The sequence below is a fragment of the Triticum urartu genome, chromosome 3A, assembly GCF_056163025.1.
Source record: "Triticum urartu cultivar PI428250 chromosome 3A, HENAU_Tu73, whole genome shotgun sequence".
Taxonomy (NCBI): domain Eukaryota; kingdom Viridiplantae; phylum Streptophyta; class Magnoliopsida; order Poales; family Poaceae; genus Triticum; species Triticum urartu.
In genome coordinates this window covers 68,423,209-68,443,535 of record NC_141875.1, presented here as the reverse complement: position 1 = coordinate 68,443,535, position 20,327 = coordinate 68,423,209, and the positions used below count along the sequence as shown (strand labels likewise).

At 45.5% G+C, this 20,327-nt stretch overlaps 1 protein-coding gene and 1 pseudogene across 1 annotated transcript; one reads left to right on the top strand and one right to left on the bottom strand.

The window, feature by feature from the left end:
• Positions 1-4,046: 4,046 nt before the first annotated feature.
• LOC125547984 (uncharacterized) lies at positions 4,047-5,664 on the top strand. Its single transcript, XM_048711706.2, has one exon. The coding sequence runs from the start codon at positions 4,122-4,124 to the stop codon at positions 5,211-5,213; it is 1,092 nt and encodes a 363-aa protein (XP_048567663.2). The 5' UTR covers positions 4,047-4,121; the 3' UTR covers positions 5,214-5,664.
• Positions 5,665-10,718: 5,054 nt separating this feature from the next.
• On the bottom strand, positions 10,719-14,191 carry LOC125547983 (cysteine-rich receptor-like protein kinase 6; annotated as a pseudogene).
• Between the last annotated feature and the right edge of the window lie 6,136 nt (positions 14,192-20,327).

The following is a 20,327-nucleotide window of genomic DNA, read 5'->3' as shown; positions in this document are numbered from 1 at the left end:
CTCGTCCAATCACTCTGGTAAGTCTTCAAGGGAGACTTCCAAACCTTCACACACTTCGTTCACCGGCGATCCACAATGACTCTTGGATGCTCAAAATGCGACGCCTAACCAGTTGGAGGATTCACAATCCTCAAGTGTAACAAGTCTTCAGATCACGCAGACAGAAAGACTTCAGTGATGCCTAACACTCTTTGGCTCTGGGTGCTTAGGGCTTTGTCCTCGCAAGGATTTCTATCTCAAAGGCTTCGGAGGTGGGTTGCTCTCAAACGATAAAAGTCGTGCACTAACTCTGAGCAGCCACCAATTTATGGTGTAGGGGGTGGGCTATTTATAGCCAGGAGGCAACCTGACCTGATTTGTCCGAAATGACCCTGGGTCACTAAGGAACTGACACGTGTCCAACGGTCAGATTTCAAACACACGCGGCAGCTTGACTTGGGCTACAAGTAAAGCTGACTTATCCAGCTCTGGATAAGATTTGCTCTCATTGTCTTCGCTCGAAGACATAGGATTTGGTTGAGCATCGCTTCAGTCACTCTGAATTTGTTCACTTGGACCCCACTTAACAGTATGGTGGTTCCTATGACTCAACAAAGAAAAAAAGAGGAAACTACGTAACAACTATGTCTTCACAATCCATATTCTTCATGCGATGTCTTCTCATGTCATAGTTTTCAATGTGAATCTCTTCACAGACCACCATTGTCTTCAATGTCTTCACACATTTTTAGGGGTCATCTCTGGTAGGTAAACCGAATCAATGAGGGACTACTACCTGTGTTATCCTGCAATTCTCACAAACACATTAGTCCCTCAACCAAATTTGTCGTCAATACTCCAAAACCAACTAGGGATGGCACTAGATGCACTTACAAGCCCACAACAACTTGCTGTGGGTGAAACTATGACTAGTTGACGCCCACGGGCATCAATTAGGGTTTGCCAAGCGAGATGGTACTCCATCTCATCGTAGGTGCTTTTTAAATACAATATAAGCGAAGAAAAATCACTAATTGAGATGTACTCCTTCCAAAGATCATTGTGCTCTTATGTGCGCCATTCGTCGCAACCTGTGAGTTTTCCCTTATTCGTAGATCCGTTTATTTGAAATGGTTTATCTTTTAAACCGTGCGTCGAAATCTCGAATGTTTGCACCGTTGGATTCCTCGTGTCGAGATTTTCAGAACTACATCCATATTGATAGGTATTGATGAAACATTTTCTTGAAAAAAATTGGACAAAAAAACCATGTGTATCGTGGAAGAAAAGAAAGAAAACACATTTTTTTATTTTACGGTTGTGCTCTGGCAGAAGCAAATCCTTTTATGAGAGGTCCTACTTGACTAATTAAAGCTAGACCTACTTCCTCTAATCCTCATAATTAGAAGCCTGATGCGGTTCTAATCTCCTCCCTCTAATTCTACGGCGACTATTAGCTCTGGACGGCGAAGCGCTACCGAATCGTGAAGACCGTATGCTTGCAACCAAGTAGAGAGGTCGTGCCGTCGGTCTTCCGTTCGAGAGATTGCAAGTACGATCTACACTGACTCGTGTATTTCCACTGCACTCCGGAGTTGGTAACAATCGTTAATCCAAACCCTGTGCAAATCTTCATATTGTTCCTGGGTGATCGTTGGTCGATTTTTTCTACTATGTTTCTGAATAGTACAGGCTACCGAATATGATGATTCGATCTAGCGCGTAGATCTTGACCAGGCCAAGGTGACCAGTTGAGTCGGTGGCGCGTAAGACGAGCATTTGACCCAACACAAAGGTCGTGCCCGGAATTGATCTGAGCGTTGGTCTGAACTCCCATTGAGCCGCGACGTTCACCTAATAAGACCTGCATGGGCCACCACTGTTGGAGCAGGATCTGGCAGATCTGTCGATAGGGTATCCTAGATAGACAACTTAGTTGGATGGTAATAGGTGCATGTTCAAGTTCACGCTCTCAAGGAAGATATAAATACCCTACTCTCGCTCCTGTATATTGTGTTGGGGTATGTATAAATTACAAATCAATACCAAGGAACCGTGTGTTGTCCTATCGACTGTCTGACCCCTAACTTATGTATCATACCGAGGGTCCTACCGTTACAAGTTCTAGTCGGCTATGTCGGTGGAAGTAGAGTCCTTCACGGTTCTGGTATCTTCGGATTGTATATCAAGTCTTTCGCAGTATTCGTAGATATTACGAGGCCGGGAAACCGACATGGTGAGGGACCCCTCAGCCGAGACACCATCAAGGATGCTCCGACGTGCAACTATATACCGCCGACAGGCATAACTACAACACGGGGTACTACTTTGCTGATGATATCTACTCCCTCCGTTCCTAAATATAAGTATTTTTTAGATATTGCAATATGAATACATGCGGAGCAAAATAAGTGAATCTACACTCTAAAATATAGTTTATACTGAAATCTCTAAAAAGACTTGCATTCAGGAACGAAGGGAGTATCCTCTATCGGCGATGTTTGCGAAAACTATATCCGATCCTCGCGGTAGAAAATAATGTCGCTTTGCACAAATGCAAGAAGGTGCTAGTAATAATGCGAAGAGGGCATTAGAAATGTTTCAAACTCTCATCGAAATAAAAAAAGTTTCAAACTCGTTGGGTATGATATTTGAAAGATGGACCGGCGCAGTACAGAGCGCGTAGGTTTGCCCGGTCGTCGGTCGATTCCAGATGCTCCGAGAGGCACCCAACCAAAGGGGAGGGGGAGGGGGCCGTTCGTGGTGGCTGCTTCTGGTCCCGCCCCGGCCTCCTGCGGCGGTGGCAGGCAGGCGGTGGTAGCGGTACCGCACTGGAGTTGCACGCAAGGGGACAAACAGTGCATGCTGCGCCCGGTCCGCTGCAATTGCCCAGTCCAAAACAAACCCCGCCTCCGCCTGACACCTCTGCACTGCGCGCAGACCGCCCAGCTGCTGCCCGTCCTGCACTGACGCCTACGTAACCCGGTTGGCTCTGCCCAGGGTCCCCACGCTGTCAGCCAGCGGCGCCGGACGGTGCCCTCTGGGGATGGGCTGTGGCTGCTGGGTCTTGCTTGCGCCTGCGCTGCCGGCCTGCCGCTGCACGCGACACGCCTCCGTCTCCCTCGCCCGATCGGACTCGAGATTTGACCATCCGTTGGCGTGTCGACGGGACCGATCACGAAGCGTCTTCCTCCACTTCAATCCATCTACCTGCGTGCATGCAGGTTTTGCGCCGAGGAGGCAATGGCAATGACCCGTCGGTGCACAGGGCCCGCCCGTCTCAGAGTGTCGAACACGCCTGCAGCAGCTATCAACATGTAGCCCACCGTTTCAAGCGTAGGCTAGGGTGTCTCGTCATGCATCTCAACGGAACCGCTCGCCGGGGAAGATCATCGACGGTGTGAAAAGAATAGGTACCACTCGAGGAGTAGAGTCGAGTAGTTCGGTGCTCATCGCGACTTTTCAGGGGCCTAAAACCGATCCTAGACTGATGTGTGGAAATAATAATGAGACCCTATGCCTGGCTTGTTGATGATGGCAAAACATGAGCAGGATTGGTCTCCAAGGCCTCCAGCAGTTTCGCAGCGTGTGACTCACCTGACCTGACCGGCTTGACGCAGACCGTTGCACCACTCCTGGTAGTCAATAGAGCTAGCGCTGCCACTGCCCAGCTAGGAGTAGCCTCGATCAAGCCGCCGTGTGCCGATCAACATCGGTCTGGATTCGTCGCTCCGGGACGCTGCAACGAAAGTTCACCAACAGTCAAGAGGAAGAAACTTGCCATGCGAACTCTAAAAAAAAGAAACTTGCCATGCACTTGTGCATTGATCCATGTGCAGTTCTACGAGAAACAAAACGGAATGGGGTTAAAAATAGTATAATTACTATACAAAAAGAGCAGCCAGATGTTTCGTGTTTGTGCTACCCACAATCATTGTTACAATCTACAGGATGTAAATAATGCTCAACGTACGAGCTGCTCGGCAATGCCCGGTCCCCAGAGCCAGGCCGAACCACGCAGAGGAGAGGATAGAGATTAGAGAGAGATGAACAGGAGGAGTCAGACAGATAGGTCAGGGCTGCAGCAAGATGCCCAGCCGCATGCAGGATGCCACCTCTCGTCTTTGACTGGAGTGTCTGGGATGCTGAGCTCCGGCGGTCGGCACGGCAGGGCGAGCAACGGATCGCCCGTCCGGGACAAACCACAGCCTTTTCGCTCGCCGCCGCTGCGCCCTTGTCCGTTTCCCCAGAATAGAAGTCTCAGACCCCCACTCCTGTTCAAACTGCCCCTCCGCCTGTCAGCTTGCTCTGCCAACCCACCAGAGATGCTGCTGCTTCCCGTCGTACTCCCACTGTCGTCCTGCACCGCCACCCCACCACTTCCATTGTCTTCTTCCTGCACCCCCCGCTACATATTGGCTCACCGTCCCGCGCCATCTTCTTGCAATCTCAGTTACCGGCAAGTGAGAGCTCGATCCAGCGTCCAGCTTAGGTTGTTCAGGTTTCTTGGAGCGATGGTTCGTATTACGGCCATGGACCAGCTGGAGGGGGAGGAGGTGGTGGTCAGGGCGCCGGCGCCCACGGGGGCGTCAGGCGGGGTGAGGAGGGCCGGGGAGCCGGAGAGGCTGGCGCAGTGCCCGTGCCCGCGCTGCGAGTCCACCGACACCAAGTTCTGCTACTACAACAACTACAACCTCTCGCAGCCGCGCCACTTCTGCAGGGGCTGCCGCCGCTACTGGACGCGCGGGGGCGCGCTCCGCAACGTGCCCGTCGGCGGCGGCACGCGCAAGCCCAACGGCAGCCCCGCCGCCGTCCGCCGCAAGCGCCCCTCCCACTCCCACTCCCACCACGCCGTCCCCGCCGCCGCCGCCTCTCAGGCCGCGCCGGTCGTCCCGCTCTCGGTCTCCGCGCCCGCGCCCCTCCCGCTGCCGCTGCTCCAGCCGCAGCCGCAGCCGCAGCCGCAGCAGTACGAGCTGACCTTCCTGCCGCCGTCCCTTTCGGCGGTGGACCCCGACCGCCGCCTGCTCGACCTCGGCGGCAGCTTCAGCTCCCTGCTCGCGCCGCCCGCGCCGCTGCTGCCCAACTTCGCCACCAGCTTCGTGTTCGGCGGCGCCGGCGCGGGGATGGCGATGGCCCACGCTCACGTACCTGCTCTGCCGCAGCCGGCGCCGGTGGCATCCCAGGCGCTGCCGGAGAGCTTCTGGGGCATGGGGTGGCCGGACCTGTCCATCTAGAGTCTCCATCAACCTCCCCACCGGCCGGCGCGCGCATCGCCAACATCATGGATGACGGCGGCCAAGCTCTAATCGATCTAGCATTTTCTTTCGTTGACGGTAGCTTGTTAATTAGTGTTACTTCTGCATCCATCCATCCATCCTCCATGGTTATCTTTTTGAGAGCTTTCGAAGCGATCTTGATCAATCCGTCAGAGCTAGCGATGAGTATTTTGTTAGTTAGGTTCGTTCAGGAGAAATGGTGCGGTTATGAGAGTCGATCTGAGGATGGTGGTGAAGATACTCAGGTTAATCCGTGTGTTTTGTACTGTGTCCGCGACTGCATGCATGGTCTGCAGTCTGCTGATGGTGCCAAGCGTAGAACTGAAACTGGAACTGATGGAACGATCGACGATGGTAGCTTATTGATGTTGAAAATGCAAGTCTTGTTTCCTTGTGATTTCACTAGTTGAATGCCCTTCATTATAGCACTTCATTATTGTCTCCATTTCTTTGTCGATGCGATTTTGGAGCTCCGGATTGACCATTTGCTCAAGATTTTCCACCGGTTCAAAGTTGGATTAACGTTCTTTTGGGATCAATGGCACGACGTACAGTGTCTATTTTGGTATTGGTTTCTTTTGGCCATTCTTCCCCTTATCTGTGCACAAAAGGAAATTGAGGCACCAGATCTATGAGGATTGAGGGCCATGAGACCATCTTTTTTTTAGGGGATGAGACCATCTATTAGTTAGTGCTTGACTGTTCGTACTTCCTTGAAGCCCACTGGGCTTGGAGTCCATGGGCTATGACCCCGAGTGGACAGGGGGCCTGGTGTCTACTTCTTCTCCCTTTCTTCTTCTTTTGATGGGTTTTCCCTGAAAATCCTTTTTCTAAGCTCGGGCTCATCTGCACATGTGTTAAATAAAAAATTTAAAACAAATACTAGAAAAATTCAAAGAAAAATCCACTTTTTTCCGTGGTAGACAATTTGGCGCGTGATGTCCGACCCAATTTTCATATGATTTGGACAACTGAGGCAACTCTCGAAAAAAAAGACAAATTCGGGGTCTCTAAAATAGTTTACTGTTCATGTACTGTTTTGACTCAATTTGTCTTTTTTGTTGAGAGTTATTCAGATGTCTAAATGAGCTAATATTTAGACCGAACCTCACGCAATAAATTGTCTATCATGGGAAAAAAATTAGAATTTTTTGAATTTTCTAGTATTTTTTTTAAATTTTTTCTGATTGGGTGTAGATGAGCCTGGGCACCGAATCACTGCACTCGGTTTTGCCTTTCTTTTCTTGAAAGGGATCATCACCATAGACCCTCAAGCTTAGGGAAACTCCAATGCCGTGTATCAAGAAGCCCCTAAATATTCGTACAACATGGTTCATACACTACATCCGCGGACCGGTCCGTACGTTTGAAATCTCGCAAACCATAAACAATCTCGTGGAAGGTTTGGGGGAGTGCAAACATGTCAGACTCCAACATACCTGGCCCTCCACAAACCCTTCTCCTGGGGCCCTTACCCTCAACCTTTGCTCTATATCCACACCAATCAAGACTGCCGTCGCCGCTATACCACTCGATCTGCCGCCTAATTCTTCTTGGACCTCCGTTGTTGCACCCTACAATTTGGATGTGATCCATGATCACAGTGTCGCTACTTCATTGGTGGTACACCATTTCAAACATCATAACAAAGTATCGCGGTTTGCACAAGTGGAAAAAAGATGGCCACCGGGCGCATCAATCATGGAGATCATAAGTTTTGCCTCTTGTTGCTTAATGTTGACCAACTCATGGATTCACTGAATGTTGCAACTTGATGATCACGTCATTGTATATCCCGGCCGTGATGCCGCGTTGTACCAAAGGATGGAGGGCAATCCCTTCACATTGATGCAAATCCCTTCACATTGATGCATTGTTGAATGAAGATCAAGGGGCACAACATCTGGATGAACAACATGTGTCGAGGAAGAAGTTCAAGCTCGAGGAGAGAAAGCTTGAGATGAAGGCTAATGTTGCACATGTGTAGGGGGTCAATTGTACATCTATTTGATAAGTAAGAGTATCGATCCCATGAGGAGCTGATGAAAATGGTAAGTGCAAAAACAGCCAGGTTTCACTACAAGTACTAAAAGATGTAACCATGTCTTCTCTTGTGTTGGTAATGGAGCAATGAAACATGATTAACAATAAAAAGTAAAAAAAAGTGTTGTAGGTGACCCAATCCATAGTAATGCTAAGGACAAAATGGTTGTGTTACTTATGATGATCAAACATTCTTAAGGACGGAGGGGCAAATTAGGCCAGAAAAACCTTCAGGGGAAGAACTAGGTTTCGGCTTCGTAGTGGCGACAGAAAAAAATGAATGAAGAATGCATATAGCTAAATCACATCGAGAGATACCCTAAAAGGCTTGGGGGTTACCAAGGGTGCATGTAGGCCCCCGGCGCCCCTGTAGGTGTGCTGGCATGGTTGTCACCTAGGAACCCTAGCGCCCACCTAGCTGCCTCTTTTGCCTCTTGGCCTCTTCTGGTCCCAAACTCCGTAAGCTTTTTTTTGGAGCTCTGACATCGTGCTTTCTTCACAAAGGTCCAAATTCCATCCTGAAAGCAGCTCATAGAATTAAACCTTCAATTCTCTGCATAATAAGATAAACCACAATTAAATTTATGCAGAGATGACTAAATTAACATAAAATTAGAATATTTATACCCTAAACTATGATGCAAAATGCACGTATAAAATGAAATTTTCAATGAATTTAAAGAACTTGTTGAAAATTTGGTGCTTTTATTAGGATTTAAATGTATGGCTAAAGTGCTATCAATCGATGATTCACAGTGAAGCTGCATAATGGCATTTTGTTTAGTTTCACTTTTTCTATTGGAAAAGAAGCATACATGTGATGCATAGGGTTGGATGGCCACCCCTATCTAGTGTCCATGGACATTTATTGTGTTTGTTTTGATGAACCAGGTTGGAGTTGGCCTTAGCACTCAACATCAAACACAACGAAAATGATTTTATATAGGTTTTATTCTAATATTGAACGACTTTACCTGTGATCTTCCGGCATGGATTTTGGCCCGATGACCTCCGCCTAATGTATCCTTGCTACTCTTTCCTGCCTAAGTTGACCAAGGTAGGGAGGGCGGCCAAACCGCAAGAGGGTCAGATTAGATCGGTGAGGAGTTCTTACTCCAAAAGAGAGGGGGATAAGGGCAAGAAAGGGCATGTTGACGTCAAAAACTTTCTTGGGAAATTGAAGCTGAAGGATTCGAAATTGAACGATTTGTTCTTGTCAAAAGCCAATGTAGATTATAAGTACATTAAAAGGAGCACGAAACACAGTCCAGATCTAGCCCTACCGGATCTACGACTCAGATCAAATCACTAACCTGACATGTGGGTTCTGGCCCACCGGTTAGTTTAAACGAAACGGTATGGTTTCTAACCTTACAAAGGGGAGACGGTGATGCTTGACTAGAGGTTTGTTGGATTCTCACCGTGGGGTCGGGCTGGAGGTCAATCTTCGCGACGTCTTATTAAAGTAGGGTGTGCTAGAGGTTGCGCATGACTGTTGGCTAACACGAAGGCAGCATCCAAGTCCGTGACATGCTAATGCTAGAGAAGATTAGGTCATAGGGGCCTAGGGACACTAGGGACACTAGGATTCGAAGGAATTATTTGAGCAAGATTTAAATCAAATAGAGTTTGACTTGATTTGTAATATTTTGAACATAACTAGGTAGGTTTGTTGCTCTCAAGAGTTTGGAAACACCAACAAAAGGTCAATATGGTTTTCTAGGATTTTTGCCAAAACTAAAACTATTTTTTTAGAAAAGAGTCTAATTTTAAAATGGCAGAAAAGAAATACTCACATCGCCTCCAGAATTAAAATTTTGGTTCTGCCGTTGTAAACCCAAATTTGTATTTTTTTTACATAAGATTTAGCATTTCTAGTTATACCCTTGTTTTATTTTAGGGTTTGAGTGCTAAAAACAATTTGAGCCAGCCCTGCCCCGCAAATAATTCTTGAAAATTTATTTTAGGGTTCAGGCTGACTTCAAGTATTTTTAGGAACGTTTTATTTCATATATTTAGTTCATCAGGTATTTCTTGTCGAAAAATGCGTTGTTAACGCAAAAGTAACCAAAGAAGACCCAGATCGAAATAAAAAATCAATGTTGAATCTCACATACCAAGTTTTACCATGAATATAACATAGATGACAGCCACACACCTAAATCTGAGATCTTACAATATATGTATATGTATACTTTAAGGCTTTGTTCCAAAATTTTCAAAATTGGAATATATATATAAACATATAATCTAAAGCATGAGTTGGTCTATTTTAGAATAATAATAATTCTCTCAATGGATGGTGAAAAATACAAAAAATGTAACCGTACAAATATACTAGGGCCTTAAAGATAACAACCCAGTTATCCTTTGCCATCCTTTTCCTCGTCTTTGTTCAAGCTCTGATTGAAACTTCATTTGGTGTCTGACATACCTAGCATACTGGTCGACTCAGAAGTCACACGGCTCATGAACATGAATTTCTTGGTCTCAAAGGTTTGGAAATGGCAAGAAATGGCTAATACAATTTTCTAGTATTTCTACAAAAACCAGAACTTAATTTTAGCAATTTACATGCTAAAGTCTAATTTTTAAAATGGCAGAAAGGAAATACTTCGACCACCTCCAAAAATAAAGTTTTTGGTTGGTGATGTCCTAGGATGTTGTAAGCCCTACAATTCATATTTTAACAGTAATATGTTAAGTGAGTTTTTTGCACTTCTAGTTATACCCATGCTCTAGGGTTGCAGTGGTAAAAACAATTTGAGCAAAGCCCTGGCCTAGAAATAATCCAAGAAAAATATATTTTAGGGTTCATGGTGACGTCTACTCCCTCTGTTCCAAATTACTCGTCGCAGAAATGGATGTATGTAAAACTAAAATGCATCTAGATACATCCATACCTGCGACAAGTAATCCGGAATGGAGGGAGTAGCATTTTTTGTGAACTTTTATTTCAGTTTTAGTTCCTCAAGTCTTTCTTGAGAAAACGTTAGTTATTAAGGCAAGAAGAATCAAAGAAGATCCAAATAGAAGTGGAAGATCCATGTTGAATTTCACACACCAAGTTTTATCTTGAGTGTACATAGGTGACAGTCACCCCTAAATCTGGGATGTTACAATACATGTATACTTTTTACAAAATAGTTTGGGTACCAAAAACAATTTTTTGAAGAAAAGAAACTGAAGGGCTACCTGGAGGCCGGTCTCCAAACCCACTTCTCGATTAATTGCCGAGGTATTTGGCTATTTTCAATGCATAACTGCTATACAAGTAGGGCTTTAGCTTATGTTCCAAACTTATCAAAACTATAAACATATAATCTAAAGCACTGAGCTGGTTTATTTCACAAAAAATAATAAATTGTCTCAATGAATGGACAAAAATGCAAAAAATCACAGTAGTAGGGCTTTGAAGACAACAACCCAATTATCCTTTGTCATCCTTTTGCTCATCTTGGTTCAAGCTCCGTGATTGAAACTTCATTTGGTGATGCCATACCTGGCATACCGGTCGACTCGGAAGAAGTAGGGCTCATGCACATGAGAAATGATGGCTTGGATGGAGACCGGAGAGACACAGTGTTACTGCTAAGCATGAAATTTACTGTGGACATCGTAGGCCTATCTGCTGGGTTATCTTGGACACAGAGCAGGCCGATGTGAAAAAGCTTCACCACCTGGTTTCTTGGGGCATGGCCTCTCAGAGATGAGTCTATGATCTCTGCAGTTGTACCCATGGTCCAGTGTTCCCATACCTGTATCGAATCAGCAGCACTCAGTATTTTTACTGAAGTTAATAGTTCAAGACCAGGGTAAGTAGGAAACTCACCAGACTTAAGAGATTGACAGACTCGTCGAAGTTCCAGGAGCAACTGCTTCGTCTTCCTGTCACCACCTCTAACATCAAAACGCCAAAGCTAAACACGTCCGATTTTACAGAAAACTGGCCACGCACCGCATATTCCGGGGCCATGTATCCACTGCAATGAATTAACAGGAGCATAATGTCACTATAGTTGGCACACCGTATGAATATCATCACACCAATCGAACCATACTTACTACGTCCCAACAACTCGGTTTGTCACCTCCTTTGTTTGATCTACTCCAAATAGCCTTTGCCAAGCCGAAGTCTGAAATCTTAGGAGTGTAATCGGAGTCTAACAGAACATTGCTCGCTTTGAGGTCCCTGTGGATTATTCTCAGCTGCGAATCCTCATGAAGATATTGTAATCCTCGAGCAATCCCACTTATTATCTTTAATCTCTTTCTCCAGTCTAGCTCCTTACTTCTCTCTGGATCTGGCATTTGAACAGGAGAATCGTGAATCGGTGAGGTTCAGTTTTACAACCAAAATATGCTAATGCTGAAATAATAATTGGAACTATTACCAAAAAGAATAGTGTCAACGCTTTTATTGGGCATGTATTCATACGCAAGCAATTTCTCATGCTCTTGCACGCATACCCCAACAAGCCTGACAAGATTCTTATGTTGAAGCTTGGCGACCAAAATAAGCTCATTCTTGAGCTCTCCTATTCCTTGCGCTGAACTTCTTGAGAGCCTCTTCACCGCTATCTCCCGGCCATCAGGAAAGTTTCCCTGCATAAGTGTAGCCATGATCAGTTGTCGTAGCACAAAAGAGTATGGTAACGAATTGGTATGGGCTGATACTCCCTCTGTTTCTTTTTAGTTTGCCTATAAAATTTGGTCAAAATCAAACTTTATAAAGTTTGACTAACTTTATAGGAAAAAATATCAATATTCACAATATGAAATCAATATTATTATATGCATCATGAAATTAACTTTTATGCCATATCACTTTAGTATTGTAGATGTTGTTGTTTTTTGATATAAATTTGGTCAAACTTTGTTTAATTTGACTTTGACCCAATTTTATATGCAAAGTAAAAGAAACAGATGGAGTACCTTATAAACTGCACCGAATCCTCCTTCTCCAAGCTTATTCGCCGCGGCAAAGTTATCCGTTGCACGACGTAATGTTGATAGATCGGCGATAAGTGAATCAATGTTTGCAATGTCCTCACTATTAGCCGAATCTGTAAAAAAGCAGGAAGAGGGCCCATAGAGATGCATTACATATAAGCACCATATATATGTTTCAGGACCGATGTTTTCTAATAAGAAGTATATTTTCTTAACAGTTTTGCGAAAGCACATTTAGATATACCTTAAATATTGCACATCTAAATGACTCAATCAAAAATGTCAAAGAGAAAAGACTCAATTAAACTAGAAAGGAAAAGAAGTGTAAGACAACATACAAGGTGGTTGCTCACTGCTTGCTCGTCTTGTCCTCCTCTTCCTCGAATAACAGAGACAAACAGCAGTGATAGCTAGAATTGCAACAACCAGAGGTAGCGTAATTGCTAGAACAACTACCGTCTTATTTCCCCATTTTCCTGTAGATAGATGCCAGAGTAATTAACGGCTCATCATGTATTCTGAGAAAGATGGCGCTGGTAGCTAATAGTACATTTGCTGTAATCAATTTTGTTCTGTAAATATATGCATATAGAGCTATATTAGAGTAAAAAAAATCCATTCAACATCATGTAGTGCTACTAGTTTCCCATTGGAAATACCTTGCACAATGTTGTGGGAATATTTTGTAACATATTTCAATGTAATTAGTTGTATTAAACATAAATTTTTGAAGTAATAATATAAAAACTAAAACTAAAATTCATATAATTAATTATGATTAATTACTATATCATTGTAAAATGTTTATTAAGTATATATAGCATAATAGAATGAAAACTCTCATGTGTGTTTGCATGTTGAGACGGGATTTTTTTTATACATGTCATGATGAAGTGGTACGCTTGCATGTTAAGAGACATATGATAGTGAGGATGAATCTTTTCTCATGCATGTTATGCGATGACGTGGCATGCTTGCATGTTGAGAGAAACAGTTAGCGGGGACTAGCTATTTAAATATTGAAAATATATATAATTCATTGCTTAATGTCAACAGAAAGGTCAGGGTGAACAAGTAGCAAGTCTTCCATGGGGCTCACGCTCACCTCGTCGGGCGAGGGTTGCTGGAGTCGGAGCCGTTGGCCCTACGGCGGGCTCAGGCGCCGGCGCAGCCAGCCGCACCATCACCGGGCCGCGGAGGTAGGTGTATATCTCGTATCTGTAGCTGCACCTGACCCCAAGAAACTTGGCCCCGACGCGGTCCGCGGACCGCGGCATTCCCTTGATGATGCCGGCGAGGCAAACGCGGCATTGCGCAGGCGTGAGGTCCGGCGTGCACTGCGCCCAGCTGTAGACCCTGGGGAACTCGCTGCCGACGTCGAGGTCGGCCTCTCCGGACGCGTACCGCCGCGTGGAGTTGTACGCCGCGTAGTCGGCAGTGGCGTCCACGAGCGCGGCCACCCGGCGGTTGAACCGGCTGGGGTCCGACGTGACGTTCTGGCCGTTCATTTGCGTCCTGGACCTGACGTTGTCGACGGAGGAGAGGAAGGGGGTGTTGGAGTAGTAGAGGGTGCATGGATCGTAGTAGATGGCGGCGTCCTTGGCGTAGGCGCACGTGTTCTGCGCGTCGTGGAAGGCCGCGGCGAGGCAGCCGGAGCAGGCCGTGGCGTTGGCGTCGCCGCGGCAGAGCGCGAGCGCCGAGACCTGGTCCTGGACGGCGCCGACGGCGCCTGTCGCGAAGAGGTCCGGGGAGGAGGACGCGTTGTTCGGCAGCGCGGCGGCGAGGATGCCGAGGTTGGCCTGGTACGTGCTGTTGGCCGTGAACTCGCCCGTCGAGCCGCACACTAGCAACGGGTACGCGGCGGCGCACGGCGAAAGCAGCACGAGGGCGAGAGCGAGGGTTACGAGGACGATGTGGCTGTGAGATCCAGCCTCCTCCATTTTTGCTGTGAATGGCAACCTCCTCCATCGTTTTTAAGCAGACGCGAGCGGAGACTGGCTTGACCGCCGGTGGACATGGCAGTGCGAACCGTCGACCTAACCATATCATCACTTGCCAACTTGCTATACTAGTTCAATGCCCGTGCATTGGCACAGGCTAAGAAAATATAAGTACAACGAGGAATATGCTAATAAAAATGTATATATATATACAAAGAGAAATGTCATGCGATATGGGAGTCATAGACTATTTACATGTGATGATATTTAATTCTCGTGATGTGATAGATAAATGCACCTCTTCGTCATCTTTGCCGTCCCCTCCGGACGAGACTTGCCTGCTCCCCTCCCGTGTGCCCATCCGTGCTCCCGCATACGTGGCTTGATTTGATTGGAACAAAATAAGGCCCAGCCCCACCCCTTGAAATCAGGGGGGAGATGATTAGATTAGAAAGAAAAAAGAAAAAAAGACAGCCGTTGGATGAGGTGGGAGCACGGATGGGAGCACGGAAAGGGAGCAGGCAAGCCGGATCCGTCCCCTCCCTCTCCCATAATCCTTTCTTCTTCCGTTTTTCTTCCCCCACATCCACCTTTGCAACACTACTGAGTGGCTTGTCCGACTTCAAAATAATTCTCCACTTGGTCATCCCTCAGATTATAGATAACTTATATGTGCCCAAAAAAGGATACCAAATGTCGTGTGAGAAACAAGAATTTAGGGTGATGTCTGTCATGCAATCAGTTTTTAAAATAAACATTTTGTAGCAAGATTGTGACATAGTCACATTCCATGGAATAAACTTGTGATGCCGCGGACTGGATTAACTGTTGAAATATGCCTATGATAAAAAAATAAGTTTACTCAATACATATTTATCAAAGAATGGAGTGTAATTTGTTTAAAGTAAAAAAAGATAGATTTGGGTACATCCAAAATTATCACATATATTAGGGAATAAATTTCATAAACTCATGATATAAACTAAAAGGACTTCGTATTGGAGGCATAGATCGTGAAAAGCATGTTATATGCACTCCATGATGCGAAAGTGCTATTTTGTGCTAGAGCACAGGTGTGCTTGTTATCCCTCCCATCAAGTCGCTCCGAGATTCACAACCCTACACACATAGGCCCAGATGTAATCTATGTATCCTTCTTTCGAACAGTGAATATTGCTCGATGCGAGTCCATGAAATGGGCCATCCAAGACGAGATTCTAGAGTAACGGAGTCGTTCAAGTCCATTTATTCTATCTGACTAATGGAGGTAGCTTTCCTTCCCCTACATGACTCGAGCTCGTCCCACACCGGCTAAATCCAACTCCACCTAGATCCACCATTCCCCTACAGTCAATTCTTCCTCATCGGCCATTTTCCTAGGAGATGTTGCAGCTCATGCCCGCTCGGATTGCGGTGAGTAGATCATCACATGGATTGCCGATAGTGGGGCGAATGCCGGCAATCTTCCCCCGGTCACTTGCAACCACAAGAGCCCCTTTAGTATGAATTTGATTCACACCATAACCATTTATAGCAATCTGGGCCTCTAGTCAAAGCCCATCCTAATCCTCATGGGGCAAAACATAATCAGTTATATGAATAGTCATAATCAGATCAACACAAAATCTATCATCTGCTCCAAAATTGACACATGTGCTTATTTGTTGTCATAAATACTGGAAAAAACAACTGCAATGTCACTATGAAGATAACATTTTGGAAGCACATTTCTCACAAATCAGTATTAATGGATCAGGCACAGACAAAATAATGATGCTACAGATTCCAAGTCGCAAAAATTGTCTTAGAATTATAAGAAGTAAAATATAAATTATAAATAATTAGAAGAAGTGATCTAATTGAGCGAAAACACATTGCATCTGAACAATGCAAAGCATCTCCAACACATCAGCTAGCATGTTATACATGCTTTAAAGAAGGCGGATAGTTTCACCACCTACTGGTAGCTACTATACACACTCACAAGGCATCAGGCCTTTCGTGCATTACTTGCCTGGGACGAGAAAACATAGGTCAAAATATTATCCATTTGGCAGAAGAGAAGATATTATTATATGACAAGCAGTTGGTAAATTTAGAAACTGTGCATGTCGTATCAATGACTGTTGTAATCAAACTTCGAAGCTACAATCAGATAAAGGAATAATATGAACTTCAGTTAAATGATATCAAATAATAAAAAGAGGCATGTCCAACGAACACAATGGAACCACTGAATAAATGCACCTACAAGATTGCACTGAATAAATGCATCTAAGAGATTACAGTGAATAAATGCATCTACAAGATAACACATGCATCAATTACTCTCTTATGCTTCTTTTCTCCTTAATAACTCTCTCCGTGCAAGAAGACAAAGTGACATCATCTTTTCTCGATGCACCTCTTTTCCCTCCACCTTCACTCCCTTTGTACCACCTTTTTTTTGGCACTACCGCTATTTCAAATGTTTGTCATCTCGCTTTACCATCGCCTGCATTCTTTTAAAAAAATCTTCGCAAGTATACGAAAATACCCTGTATCGCGAAAGATGATGACATATTATGTCTGATTTACATATGGAACGGTTCTACCGGCTACCGCGATTAAATGATGATGTACTAATTTTTTATGACAAATCTTGAAAGACACACAATGCATGTGTCTTTACTCTTTAACCGTAAAACAAAATAATCTTTTTTGTGATGAAACACAGGGAAAACCCAATTTAGGTGAAAAAGATAAAACAACTTTTAAAGCTCTTTTGTTCTCCTATGGGCTCCCGTGTTTTGTGCCGCAGCAGCCTAAAATTCAGTCCGAATGACCTGGCTGCATGCAAATTCAGACATGAGCACAGCCGAAGCAAAGAAAATCACAAGATTAAAAATAGACCACCTGTATAGACAAAAAAATAACAGAGTTGGGTGAATAAAAATAAAAATTCCTCCTCACTCTGACGTGGCAGAGTATGCACACATCGCTACTAAAGTTCCTACACGGATGTAGCTAGTGTGGTTCCTTTAAGATTCAATATAGTAATAACCATGGTGAGAAAAAACCCCTACATAAATGCAAAGAGGAATCGGATTCTAATTATAATGAGAAAGTAGACCCAAATCGCTACATAATTTGCTTGATTTCCATAATATTTAGATCTCTTTGAAGGCGGCGGGGTTTTTAAGAAAGGAATACATTTAGTACAAAACCAACATAAAGCAAACTATCATTCTTCTATCATTACCACTTTGCTGCTTTTGTAAGGTTGATTGACATCACAAGATTTTCTTCTGATACTTGGAACTTCTCAAAAATTTCAACTTACAAATACCCTTTAAACACTTCAAGGGCGACAAGCCGACAAGTATAATGTACAAAAGAATAGTTAGTCTTCATTAATCGAGGTAAGGGCAAAATCAAGTAAAGTTCAAGTTACTTTAAAGAAGCAATTGATAAGTGTGTATGTCCAGTAAATTTATTTTCCACTGGCACAAAGAAAGCAAAATCAAATAATGGAGAAGATGACTATTCGGTTTATCTTATGCATATGCCCCTAATGAATCAAAGCGACACAAGCGCTAGAGCATGCCTAGATCATCTGAGGGACAACTTAACTGGTACAACAAAATTTTGAAGGATCATTATGTGCATCTGATATGTTTTAGCCTTCAATAGTGAGAAAATCAGGTAATCTAACCTAGTTATAATCTCCTCTACCACATAATAAGTACAGGCAAACAAACTAACCTTTACATGAATAGAGTCAATATATACACAGTCAGAGTCTCTCGAGCCTTCATTTTCTCTTGCTGTCCATGCATGGAACAATGTAGTAAATTCCAAATGTGCTTAGGACGTTAGGATATCAATGGATCATGCATAGCTAGCCTTGGATACGAATCTATTCGGATGCATAATAGCCATCTTAATTCTCCAATACCTGCATGAACAAACAAACTGATGAAAGATAACACCGAATTATGATAGATTGATGTAGTACAATAGGGACAAAATAAATAACTCCAAAAATCTGTTTCCTAGCAAGTAGCAACCCCAATAGCATCCATCCTCTCGGTCATTAACAAAAATAGGTTCCGGAAATTATGCAACAAAAGAAAACCTGCAGATGAGTAGATGATGGGTAGACATTGAAACAATAGTAGTACAGGCATGAAGACATTGTAGCGGCCCACGCTAAGGCCCTCCCCGGTTCCCAGGTCATTAGTTCTCCCAGCCGAGGCCCGCACGAAAACATCCTGGAGATGGCTGGGTCACGGTCTGCAGCGGCGCCGCACGCCATCGAGCGTGAACCAGGAGTTGATTGCTGCAATAGCTATGGGTGGACACGGTCTGGTCCCTGACCGAGCCGCCTTTTGGACCGGACTGGACCGGCGAGGCAAAATCTCGGTCAAGACCGAGGGACCTGCACGGCGTGGTCGGGGTTGACGCCATGGTCGCCGTGTGCAGCATGCGTGTGTGTGCCCCATCGCTCGTTGTTCTTCTCCTGCGTGTTCAGCGTGCCCGCTACATCTTATCAGCCCCAATTCAAACTCACGCGATGTCTGTCAGCCCCGACTCAAACTCAAGCGAGGCAGAAGACAATGAACAAGACTCGCAGCTTGGCGTATCTCACTAAATGAAGAAAATCCTAACTGTTGAAACTGAACTTTGACAGCTCGTCTGACGAAACTGAATTTTTCATAAAGTTTGGTAGCAGCCGTTAACTTACATTGCCGGGTCATCCACACGGCGTCGTCCTTGGTGTCCGCGGTGATTGCGAGCGCGAGGCCCAAGTTTGAGAGCTTGGCGGAAGAATGCGTCGAGGAGAAGTTGTGCAGGTAATTGAGCCCGTCTTCCCGAGCACCTCATCAGCTTGGACGTGCAGCTACTCGCTGTTGCTGAGCATGCCGTTCGGCGAACTCGAACACCACTCGAGGTTTATCTCCACGGCAGCGCCCACATCATCGACCAGATCGCGGGACGATGATTCAAGGAAACGCACGACGTTGTCATTGTTGAGCCCATGCACGGGCAGATCGGCTGAGAGGGACGCGACGACAACGTTGTTCTCGTCCAGCTTGTGCTTCTTCGAGAAGGGATCCATGGGCAGGGGCACGGCACGGGGAAGGGGAATAGAAAACCCTAGGCAGGCTTGACAGCGCAGCGGTTTGAGGATGGGTCGGAAGGAAGGGTTCCACGCAATGGGGCAAGGAAGATCATGGTATGGTAGGTGCGGGTTTTTTCTTAGCGAAAAAAACCCAAAAACCGAAGATCAATGAGGGAAGGTGCGGGAGGGCGGTTTTTGGAGAAAAGAAAATCGGTGGGGGTGGGGATCGATCGGTGGGGCTATGCGGGGATCGATGGGGGTACGAACGAACGAACGACCGAGGTACGGACTCGTTCATTAGGAGTAGAGATATTGCCAAGCCCCTGGTCCGATGGGCGATCGCACCGGCGGAACCGAGGGGATTCCAGTAACTTCCAGTGGACAGTTGAATGGTCACCGCGTGTGAATGAAGAAGCTAAATGGTCAATTGCACCGGAGATTCATGGACGTGCACCGCGTGTTCATTTCTGTCCACAGAGTTGCAGAATGGAGCCGGCGAACTTCCAACTCGGGTTTCAATGACCCTGCTTGACCGACTGTTCAACACCGTGTCCTTGGACGGGAACGGGACTCGCCGCACGCCAGCGGGAATGACGCACGCGCGGGCTCCTTGCTAACGGCGCCGACGGAGTTGCCCAAGTACTCCCCCGGCAGTGCCACCGGAGCTGCCCGCGGTTGTTGATGGCCGCGCGGAACGCCGTCTCGTGGTCGTGGACCGAGGCCACCGGGCGCGGCCGGTGCACCCCTGCGATTATTATGGGCCTGGATCAACCACGTCACGACGGCCGCCAGGAGTGCCTGCGGCAACACGGGCCGTATATTGACCCTTTCCTGAACCTGTGGCGGTTGCGTGTCCACCGGAGGCTGATGTAACTCAGTACTCCCTTCGCTCCTTTTTACTCTGCATATTAGAATTCTCTAAAGTCAAACTTTACAAAGTTTGACCGTATTTATATAAAAAAATATCAACATCTGACATGCTAAAGTTATACAGTATGAAACTTTAAGTCATGACACATCTATTGATATTGA